The 12,103-nt window shown below is 44.5% G+C and overlaps 1 protein-coding gene across 7 annotated transcripts in view; it reads right to left on the minus strand.

Moving 5' to 3' along the window:
• Positions 1 to 12,103, minus strand: part of NTNG2 (netrin G2) — a 100,610-nt gene that overhangs the window by 52,021 nt on the left and 36,486 nt on the right. For all 7 annotated transcript variants that reach the window (XM_020973559.2, XM_078149978.1, XM_020973562.2 and 4 more), the window contains one exon: positions 6,247 to 6,890. In XM_020973559.2, coding sequence (XP_020829218.1) covers positions 6,247 to 6,890 — 644 coding nt within the window. The remainder of the gene's footprint in view (positions 1 to 6,246; positions 6,891 to 12,103) is intronic.

The raw sequence follows: 12,103 nt of genomic DNA on the forward strand, positions 1-12,103 counted from the left end.
TCATTTTGCTTACCTTGGCACTGGGTTTGGATTCAGGAGGACCTAGGTCCCACCTCAGACACTTACTTAACCTCAGTTTCTTCATGTGAAAAACAGGAGAACCGGACCTGATGATGCTCTTTTCTAAGAGGAAGAGATGAATGTCAGCACCTTGATGCTGGTCACGTCAGGTACTTTCTCCTCCAAGTCCCTACCGTTAGTTCAGCCAATATGAATTAAGTACCTACTATGTGTACAAGCAAAGGTGATCAGAGGAACCCTGGATTTATTGGACTGCGGCACCTCCCATGAATCTGGGCATGTGCTCTGGCTCCTTGCTGAGGGATGCTGATGACTAGGATTAGGCTGACTGATTCTCCCAATAAATCAGGAATTCTCTTGGTTATTCCTACTACACAAATGTATAAAGTATTGCATTTACGGAGGGAAAACTGTCCTGGGGAATTCTGATTCAGCTTAGACTTCTCCACAAATCACTGTGTCGGGGCAGCTAGGTAGCGCAGTGGATAGAGCACCGGCCCTGAAGTCAGGAGGACCTGAGTTCAAATCTGGCCTCAGACCAAACACTTGACACTTACTAGCTGTGTGACCCTGGGCGAGTCACTTAACCCCAATTGCCTAAAAACAAAAAACAAACACAAATCACCGTGTCATTCCTGGATGTGTTCAGTGGCTCAAAGCCACTGACTTCTCCACTCTGGGCTTGAGTTTCAATATCAGCACAACAAAGAAAAACAACCCTGTATCATCTCTTGCCCTTCCTAGGTATATGATCTGGTGAATGATTTGAGATCCAAGGCAGGGAGACAGAATTGCATTATCTACGAGGTCAAGTGCCAGGAAGGTGCTGGCTTTATTTCAGTTTCCCACCCCAGGCTCCCCTCCTTGTTTCAGTTCTGGTGGTCTGGGGCCTTTCTTCACTCTCTCTCTGCCTCTTCCTCTTGCTGCTTTCCCACACAGAGCACTAAGATCTGATTCGCACTGATTCCCCACTCCCGCTACCCCTGGCCCCTCTCCATCTCATCTGGGCACCTAGGGGCAGCTCATTCCCCCCAAGCAGCCTCTGTAATTAGCTTCTCGACAGAACAGGAGCTATTTCCAGCTGCATCATTCGGTCTTCGGCCAGGCCTGTAGGGCATGTGGGTGAGGGGAAAGTATGAAATTATTCTTTGGTGCTTGCACCGGTTTTCCTCCCCTCCTCCTCACCTTTCCCCCTGATAATTCCTAGCTGGGTTCCTTTGCCAAGGCACCTACACCTTCTCCAAATCAGGTGCATCCCCATCACGTGGGCACCAATAGATTTGTTCCCTTTGCCAATTTCAAGCCTAATCCTAGTCATCAGATCATAGGATCTTAGAGCCATAGAACTACAGATTCATAGAAGGTCAAGACTGGGAGAGACCTGAAAACAAAGAATCATAGATTTAAAAGTAGAAGGGACCTTAAAGTTCATCTAGTCCCAGCCCCTCAAGGTCAAACAGTTCATTAATAGCAAGCCCCAGGTCTCTTGACTCCTAATCCAGTGTTGTGATAGACAAGAGCAAGCTGGAGGCCAGACTCAATCTGCTGCTAAAGGCCTCAGTACTGGAAAAAGGAACCAGCACAACAGAAGAAGATGAGCTAGAAGGCTCAGACTCCCAGGGACAGTTTCTAGCCTTGCCTTTTCTCCACTGGCTGTGGATGCCCTAGTAGATGACCCTGGAAAATGTGGTGGCCAGTGTGGCCATGGCTAAAGCCTAGTTGGGAAGGCATCACCCCCAGAGTTAGCAAGGTTTTTTTATGTGCAAAGATTTCTTCTGAGCTCCCTCAATAGCTTGATTGAAAGTATTTTTTTAATGCCTAGTGCCTGCATTGGGGATGGAAGTTAGATTGGATATGTGAGGCTAATATTTAACTGGAAGGGCTTGGAAATACCATTCTTGGGAAATATTCTGGCATGGTCATGCCCTGACTGTCCGGCCTGAAGAACAGGATTTTACTCCTGGCTGTGGAGGTGGGTACAGTCTCTGCCATTCACACTCAATATTTCCCTTTGTTTTCCTTGTTCCTGTGGCTGTCAGAGACAGCTCATGCTCCTTATCTTATTGGAGAAAAAGACCCCCCCAACTCCTAGCCCCAGGTGATCTTGTTAAGGTTACTGAGACCTAGTGTCTGCTCCTACTGACCAATCCTTAGAATTGGGATTGATCAGCCAAAGAGAAAACTACCAGGGCTGAAGTGGAAGCTGACTTCTTGTCATTGCCTTTCTCCATTTCATCATGGCCATTAAGCTTATGATGATAGAAGGAGATCAAGAAGCCACTCTACCCATCCAGGAAAGAGGAGGAAAAAACCCCTCAAAACTCCTTGACTTAAAACTCTAGGGAATTTCTGCTCTTTGAACAGATTGCATTAGAAAGCCCTCCCAGCTATTCCACATCACTGCATGTGTAACACAGTCTTCTGAGTAATATTAGCCCTGATCAGCACCGCCAGCCTTCAATGGTCATAGCCAATCAGTCAGTCAATATGCATTGATTAAGAGCTTATGATATATCAGGCACTGTGCTAAGCACTGGGGATACAAAGAAAAGCAAAAACATGATTCCTCCCCTCCAGGAGCTCACATTCCAATGGGGAAGACAACACATAAGTAATTGTATAGACAAGACATATACATGCAAATGGAGGGTAATCTAAGAAGAAATCACTAGCAGTGGAGGGGGGAAGGGGTATCAGGGAAGAGGTCTCTTGCAGAAGGTGGGATTTGAGCTGAGAGTTGAAAGCCAGGAGAGCCAGGAGGTAGAGGTGGGGAGGGAGGGCATTCTAGGCATAGGAGACACAATAATGGGATGGAGTTGGAAAATGAAGTGGCATGTAGAGCACACTCATTTTGTCCCCATCACCAAGACTCTCACAATAATGGTGTTTCCTCCAGATTCTGCTCATTTAAAATGCTGAATTGCTGTACTCAATTAGAAACCACTGGGGGAAGGGAAGACAGGAGGCTGGGGCTCTGGGTACATTTCCCTGCTCTGATGAAGGGGTTTTAGCTATAACTCTTGCTTGGCACTGACTCTCCATCAGTATAGACTTTATGGGGCTGCTGACCATGGAATACAGAATGCTAGTCCTGGCAATATAATGGAATACAGAATGCTGGAAAAGCCCTGGCAAAAACACTGCATCTAGAGACAGAGGACTTGGGCTCAAATCCCACTTCTGTCACTAACCTGTGTTGCTTTGTGCAAGGCACTTAATTTCTTTGAACCTCAGTTTCTTCATCTATAAAATGAAAAGATTGGGCTAGATGGTTCTAAATGCCTTTCAACTCTAACCTATGAACTGATTTTTTTAAAAAATGAATATTTGTTATTATAGCTTGAAGTTATTTTAGAGAGCACCGAATTTTACTGATGAAGAAACTGAGGCCTAGAGAGGTGAAGTAAAATGCCTAAGGTAACACAGGTAGTAGAGAGGGACAGAGGTGAGATTTGAACCATTTTCTGATTCCAGATCCAGTGCTCTTTGCCAGGTTCCTTACTTGAACAAGTAATTAGCCCAAGATCACACAGGTGAGTTAGGGCCTAAGCTGGAGCAAGAACCCAGGTCTCCTCGACTATATTGATCAGGTTCTCCCAAACGTGTCCAAACCAGCTTCAAGACACAGGCATAGGTGAAGGTACCCACAGAACACATCTATTCTCAGCAATACAGTGCTTGAGAATACCTGGTTCTGGCCCAACCCGGCTTTGTTTGGGACATGACTCACGGTGGTTCCAGGAAAGGATCGAGTACATTATGGTTATAGTAGGTCAGATTCTATCTTCTCCACCATATTTTTCTGGGCTTGACATTCCCATGGCTTCTTGATGCCACCAGGACCCCCAATATCAACTAGAATGGTAGTGGTTTCCCCACCAGAAGTGGGGTAAAAAAAGAAAAGCAGAGAAAATCACTGCCTTATGCTGAACCATCTAACCAGATCTAATTAATCAATACACTAAGCTAAAATCTGTGCTGCCAACCAGCCACTAGAAGAGTACTTACTTTATCTGTGAATTGATTGCTGTAATTTTGCCACCACTACCACTAATACCAGCCGCCCACAGGGGCCTTCATGCCAAGTGTGAGATGAGAACCTCCAGGTTCAGGTGAAGCCCAGGGCAGTGGGGCAGGAGGGTTCAACTAGCCTAACAAACTGATCACAGAATTTCTAGAGACAGAATGGATGTTGAAAATCATGTAGGCTAATCCCCTTCTTTTACAGACAAGGTAACAATCTCAGAGAGAAGGGACTTGTCCAAATTTTAAGTGATGGGGGGGAAAGCTGGAACATAATGTTAAAGGACTGGATCCATTTTTATTTATAAATAGATGTCACATCACCTTTCCTTCCCCATCTCCACTCCTTCCATATGCATACTGGTCTTTGTCCTAATACTCCTCTTTAGGGCTCTGTGAGAGACGGCTAAGATTTCTGGAGCTGTCCAAGGTACCAGATGACCGTGGCTTTCACTCTCCCTGTGTGCCTGACTTATAGCCATCTACAAACACTGAATGTTGTTCAGCTTGACTCTTCCTATACCTGCTGCCTACCGTATCCAATGTCCTTCCTGACACTGTCTATCCTGCTCATCAGTGTTGCCTATTCTGACCTGGCTGGTATAATGTAGATCCCAGCTAAACCTCAAGACAGGAATTCTGTTTTCTTGACCTTATTTCACTTCCTCTTCCTACAATTCTAACCACAGATCAACCACAGTGCTCTTCTACTTGGTATGAAATGTCTCCCATTAGGCTTACTTTTTTGGGTTAATATTAAAGGGGGTGGAAGGCCCCTCTTTAAATGCATGTGTTATCTGGGAGGAGATGGAGAGTCCTATGGGAGGGTCTCCTCTAGCTCTGTCCCATTAGCATGATTACATTTCTCAGATGAGCGATTTGTCATCCTGAATGGCACAAAGAATTTGGTCCTGAGGGGTTTTGATACAGGATGGAGGAATTTCAATAGCTTTATGAGGGGAAAGGAGACATCCTAGCAGGACTCTGTTGCCCTGGATGGGAGCAACAACATAGTATCAAGCTAGGGAGGATGCGCTGTAAGTAAAACAGCTTCCACCCAAGAGTTTGCTGAAGGGGGAAGGGACCACTGAAGAATAAACTTTGTCTAGTTCATACTTATGCTTGGGTAGAGTTTCAAATTTAGCAGCTTTGGTCAAGTGGCCTAGGGAAGGAAAAATTTACTCCAAGAACACTTAATTTGTTTAAGCTTTTGTGCAGATGTTCAAATCACCATAAGCCCACTTTCCTTGGGCAAGAAGCTATCTATGTTGACTGAATGTCAAAGTATGTCAATTTAATTTCTCCTGTGACCATAAAAACTAATTAGTCAACCTAGAAAAGAGATGAGAAAATGATGCACTCCTTCCTCTCCTTTCAGAAGTGGGGGACTGTGGGTGTGGAATATTTAATATACTGTCAAACTCAGTTGATATGTTGGTTAATTTTCTCCCTTTTTCTTTTATTCCTTATTGAAAGAGATTTCTAGCTATGTAGTGAAGGGAAATGAAGGATTGGACTATATTTCAGACTGCAAATCAATCTGAAAGGGGCATGCCCTTATATCTCATTTTCTCTGTTACCTGCCCCTTAAATCTTGAAATTTCACAGAATAGGTTGTGTGGGATTCAGTTGATTGGAGGTTCCCTGATCAACCCAGTGCTATACCAAAACTACAAAAGTGGTTTAAAAAACCAATTAGCCAATTGTACCATAGAACAACCAACTACCACCCAGTAAACCCTATTTAGGCTTTGTTGAAGTTATTTTCTTTTTTTCAAACAGCACAGTGTAAGAAATGGAGTCATTATAGATGGCAATCCAACATCTATGTATATTGGAACCATGATCCTTTAATGAAATATGCCAATAATCAGGACATTGTTAACTTCCTAGATTAATGACTCACATCCCAGGAATAGACTTGGCCCCTGTTGAGACTATGTTGACATATACCTCCGATAATCTCTCAAGATGCTAGAATAGGAAGCCATTTGGTACCAAACCAATTAAATCCAGTTGACATCCCTTTATGGGTGCCATTCAGTTGCTAAGTAAAAGTTCAATATGATGTGGGATGAGATACCACTTCTCAAAATTACAACTCCTATTTATATTGGTGAGACCTCAAATCAAACATCTGCTTTCACTTCTTATACCAGCCTCCACCCTCCCTCCCACCACTCCCTCAGTTCCAGGCTTTACCTGCCAGTGACCTCAATATTGGAGATGGCATAGAAGTATTTGTAGAGGTTTTCTCGCTGAACATAGGTGCCACCCAAAGCGGGCCGAAGCAGCTTCATGCGCAGGTCAGTGGCGGTGAAAAACTCCTTGAGTCCCTTGGCACTCTCCAGTCTGGTGTAGAGGTTGTCCAGGTTGCGGAGATCTGGGCCAGCAAAGATGGCAAAGCGGTCCCGCACCTCAAAGCGCACATGCTTCTCCTTCTTGGAGCCAGCCCACCGGGAATACTCCTCTGTGCACACCACCCGATTGGCACTTGTAGAGGACAAGTCACGGACCCTGCGGGGAGGCATGTTGAAGGCTTCCATGCAGTCTTCAGCATAATACTGATAGGGATGCCATGTCCGCCCATTGTCCAGTGACTTTTCCAGCATCATGATAGTGGGCCGACCATACTCAAAGGTCACCACTATGTCATCAGTCAGCTCAATACTCTTGTTCCAGGAAAGGGTGATATTGGCTTCCAGTGGACTTGGGTATCGGCTCCATGTCACACTCTGCCAGTAGGTGGCCAGCCCCTCATCCTCCTTGTCAAACATGAGCCGAGGTGGGTGGGCCAGGTCTGGGTTTGAAGCATCACACTCATCACTGCACAAGTATGGGTTTTCCTGGGGGAGGGGGGAGAGGAAAGGGGAAGGGCAGCTGTTGGCTTGTTAGCAGGGACCCCCTAGAAACAGAACAAGCATCACCCTCCCCTCTATTCCAGAAGCTGTCTCCAATATCTGTGGCTCTAAGGTATGACTATTCTCAAAGCTAACAGAAAATGATTTCCTCAACACAAGAGGACAGAAAGTACTTGAGGACACCAAATAAATGAGTGGGACAGCCTCTGTTGGCAGGCTGGGAAAATTTCCAAGATACCAGAGTATTGGGCAGAGTTTCCAGAGTTAGCAGGTCAACATCAGTCCTTCTACTTCCCTCTCAAAGTGCAACAATGCAGGTTACTGCATACAACCCCTAGCAAATAATCCCATCGCCTTAGCTCCAGGCACTCACTGAGAAAAAGTCTCTCCACCCTCCAGCTCCCTTTGCTCTCATACTGTCTCTTAGGTTGCCTCTAAAACCATCTCCCAGCATATGGAAGTTCACACTATTGTAGATTTCCTGGGAAGCATGGGCTGCATATTTCTAATATGACAATCATCCCAGGCAGTATGTTTCCTCCTTAGATTAGCCCTGGTCCCTATCATTGCCATTTAAATCTATTTCCTCTTATTTGCTTTATATATGTGAACTCACACTGGAATCCTCAAAAGGTTACTCATGAAACTCTGACTCCCCAGGCCATTTGCAGTCTTATTTGATGAATATTTCAAATCCTTCATTTGGTCAGAAACAGAACAGCTAGAATCCCAGCATTAAAACTTCTTGCTGCTTGCCTCATATGGGGGCAAGAGGTGCTCATTAACTCCTGAGATGGGGAACCAGCATGTGTCTAGATGGGAGAGAGGCAAGATGCCAGGTAAATCCCCAATTTCTATAGCCAGGCATAGGTAGCCCAGGAGGGCTTTTATTTTCTCTTAAGCCTGATGACTGCTCATCCCTCTCTCAGCTCTAATGCTTTAAAGGGCACCCCAAAGCCCCCTTGTACAAAAATAGTCCTTCTCCAATCCCTTACCCTCTAACCAGCCTGAAATTCATAGACTTATAGGATCAAACAGCTATCAGAGGGAGAAGGATTCTTAGTCCAACCCTGACATTTTAGAGAGAAGGAAACCAGGGCCCAGAGGGGGAATGTGAGCTGACTAAGGTCATACAGTGAGTAAGTGGTAGAGGTGAAGACCAGAAGCCACATCCTAACTATAGAGTTCATAATGTGTTGAGCAGCAAAAGACACAGCCCTGTCTCTAGATGTCCATAATCAGTCTTCTCTAACCCTCTCTTATTAGCACAACTGAATTTATGAGATTAACATACTATTACTCTAGGTCCAGAGGATATCTGATACTCTCCCTATCACTGCTTCCTATGTTCCTCAAACTCCAATGCCCTATTTTTTACAAGCTCCATCTGGTCCAGTGGAAGGAGTACTAGTTCTGGAATTAGAGGAAATGAATTCAGATCTTGCATCTGTCACTTGTGTGACCTTGGGCAAATTACAACCTCTCAGGATCTCAGATCCTCATCTGTAAAATGAAGGGATTGGACTAAATGGTCTTCAAGGTCCTGTCCGGCTCTAAATATATGATCTGCCACTTCCTTCCTTATTTTGGGCTTTTCCAAGAAGGCACACAGGGTTAGGGAAGGGTTGGGAGACAATGGCTTTAAGAAGCAATGTTTCCTCAGGAGTACCTGAGTTCAAATCCGGCCTCAGACCAAATACTTGACACTCGCTGTGTGACCCTGGGCAAGTCACTTAACCCCAACTGCCAAAAAACAAACAAACAAACAAACAAACAAAGAAGCAATGTTTCATTTTGGATAATTTTCCCGGAAGCCTTATCTGAAGCCCTTTTCCACTATCCTAGAATATCAGTACCCTACACATTGGTATTAGGCTAAGGGCACCCTCTCAACTACTTAATAAACATTACTTAGAGTATAATAAAATTGCCTTATACTGCACAGATTGTAGCAAGGGCTGGCACTATCCATTTTCCTATGTCTTCTGACACTCTCTCAAAACCCAACACAAGACTGACCATGGTGGACTCTTGATCAGGACCCCTGACTGACTACTACAGGGGAAAGGGAGCTACCAGATTGGACCCTCCTCCTTAGTCTCCTTTTTCCATTGTACAAATTCATTCTTCCCCACCCCCACCTCGAAGAGTGGGGACAAGGATCCTAAAGATGTCACAGCTGACACCCCCACCCCCTCCTTATTGTCTGTCCATCACTGGGAAGACTGAAACCTTGCTACCACTGAGATCTAACCTCTCTGCCAAACACAGTCCTGACCTAACCTGGGGAGTCAGAATGCAGCCCCCTGCTCCTGGCTCTGAGAAGCAGATGGCCAGAAATGCTAATGAATCAGCCTATGTATTTACCAGCCCACTCCTGCTGTGGAGTTTAATAAACAGCAAGTACAATAAATAAATCTAGAGGCTGAACCAGAATGATATTCTCCCATTATCCACTCTCTCTCTTTCTGTCTGACTCCCTCCCTCCCATCTTCTTTCTCTGTCTCTATCTCTTTCTCCCTTCCCCTCCCTCCCTTTCTCATTTTCTCTGTCTCTGTCTTTGTCTCTCTCTGTCTTTTCCACTCCCATCTACAACTTAGACTTGACTATTTGATCTTTTTTTTTTTTAGTTGCAAGGTGTCCTGTTGGAATAGACCAAGTCTTGCCGAAACCAAAATCCCAAACGCACAACTATTCTCATTATATCTGACACCACCCTGCTCCCCACCCTCAACCCCAGCTTTCCTTTCTGTTTAAGGAAATTTGAAAAATTAATTGAACTGTTAGAAGCATGGCCATCCCTAATACTCCCACCAACACCAAGTGCCCTGGATCACAGCTGATTAAATTGTGTGTGAGTGATGGGAATTTTGACCCAATCTCTATAAAGGGCAGCTGTGGTTCACCCTAGTCTATTGCTCCTTTGCAGCTTCCCACTTATTTTCATTAGACACAGCTGAATAATAAGATAAATGATGATGATAATAATGAGATATAATATGAAAAAGAAGGATTACATTAGGATTATGTTCCTAACCTTTTGGGATGACAGAATCATAGCATATGAAGGCTGGAAGGGACTTTAGGGATAATCTAGTTCATATGAGCATAGAGTTAAAGCTAGAAAAGACCTTAGTGGTTATCTAGTTCAACCCCCTAATTTTACAGATGAGGAAAACTGAGGCCTGTACGGGGCAAGTGAGTTACCTAAGTTAGTGAGTGCAGAGCTAGAATTCAAACCTAGGTCTTCCAACTGAAAAGCCAGCACGTTATCTACTGCATCATGGGGATAGAGACAAGAAACCTGACTTTGAACCCCACCTCCAATACTTATTATCTGCATTACCTCATATAAGTCAATCCACCTCTCAGACCATTTCTTCATCTGTAAGTTGGGGATAATCATATTTTACTCTACCCATCCTATAGGGTTGCTGTGAAGCCAGCATGTTGTAAACCTTAAAATGCTCCAGAAATATGAGCTGTTATTGTGACAGAGAAGGAAACTAAGGCTGAGGTAGGGGAAGTCAAATGCCCAAGGTCATGTGATGAATAGATGGCAGAGATAACACCAGAACCCAGGATTCCAGACTCTGTACAAAGCCCTTTCTGTTACACAGTGCCAATTCTCAGGGGGCAATTACATTGGGAGACCTTAACCAAATGTTGACTCAGAGCCCCTCCCAACCATAGTTATAGTCAGTCTTGGAAAAAGCCAAAACCCTAACATCTGCCCGCCAGTCTTTAAAGTTACATGGCAGCAAATAGTCAGAAAGGTTAGCCAGGCATAAACTGGTGGGGATGGGAAGGTAGGTGTTGCAAGGGGAGAGAGGTAGAGAGTGGTGTGAGAGTATAGCTGACAGCTAGTCTAGACCAACAGATCCAAAGAGACACATCAGCCAGATGCTCTTCAAAGCCCAGAGATGGAGGAAGCCTGGGAGATTGAAAGAATAATCTTAGATTCCCACCCAGATCAAACTCTAGTCCCTCCTTGGGCATAACCTTCCATTGGTGCAGTCTAACTCAGACCAAAGCTGGGGGGTTGTAATATCTAACTGTTCTCAGGGAAGAGTGGTGTGAGCTGGAATCCTTGTTCCATGACCTGTTTAGTGCTTTCTCCTCTGTGAACCAGTAGTGAGCAGAACCTGCACCCAAAAGCCAACCAGGACCAGGAGATCTGATGAAGGCTTCCCTCCCTTCCCCAACCCAGCTCTTAGCTCCCCAAAAGACAACAAATATGATGTCTCTTTATCAATCCGCATGGACTCATATACATGTAAACACAGGAGGTATAACTGTAACGGTCAGAATATTCAGGTCCTAATGAAAGAGCAGAGAATTTATGGACCCAATCAATGCTGTCCCTTAAAGTTGGCTTTGGGGGGGGGGATGCCATACTTATTCCAATAATGCTTCTATCACTTAAGACATTTTGAGCTTTGCTATCTTGGGGAAGCATTAATAGATCCATTGTACTCAAAATGATGAGGATGGAAAACCCTTGTTCAGACCACCTATAGTACTGAGCTCAAAGCTGAGCACCTCATTTTTTTCAGCCAGTCACCAACAAATATGAATTCATCCAAAGGAACTGATAAGGGGGGGGCAGTTGACATGATGTTGTGTAAGGATTTCTGGAAGAAAATGGGGATACTGAGTCAAGAGAAGAGGAAATTTAGGGGGAGAAGACAATTGTCTTTAAATACACACAGGATTGTCTTTGGAAGGACAAATTGGGTTTACTATAATTTCTCCTGTAAGATTATATAAGGAAGAAATTCTAGACTTGTGGTATGGTGGAAAGAGCACTATCCCTAAAGTCAGAGGACCTGGGTTCAAATCAAGTGCTCATCACCTGTCTCTGTCTCTTCTCTTCCCTCCACCTCCCACTTTCCTTTCTGTCTAAAGGAATCGAACTGAACCATTAGAATGCTAGTCATCCCTAATACCCTACCAGCACCAAGTGCTCTGGATCACAGCTAATTAAATTGTGTGTCAGCGATGTGATTCAGGCAAATTATTTAACTTTCCTGGGTCTAAGCTTTCTCATCGATCAAATGAAGTGGTTGAACTAGATGGCCTTTGACATCCCTTCGTATTCTAGATCTATGCTCCTTTATTTTTTTCCTTTTTGGCTAGGCAATGGGGTTAAGTGACTTGCCCAGGGTCACACAGCTAGTAAATGTTACGTGTCTGAG

This window comes from Phascolarctos cinereus, unplaced genomic scaffold, assembly GCF_003287225.1.
Source record: "Phascolarctos cinereus isolate Bilbo 61053 unplaced genomic scaffold, phaCin_HiC Scaffold_2;HRSCAF=192, whole genome shotgun sequence".
NCBI classification, from domain to species: Eukaryota; Metazoa; Chordata; class Mammalia; order Diprotodontia; family Phascolarctidae; genus Phascolarctos; species Phascolarctos cinereus.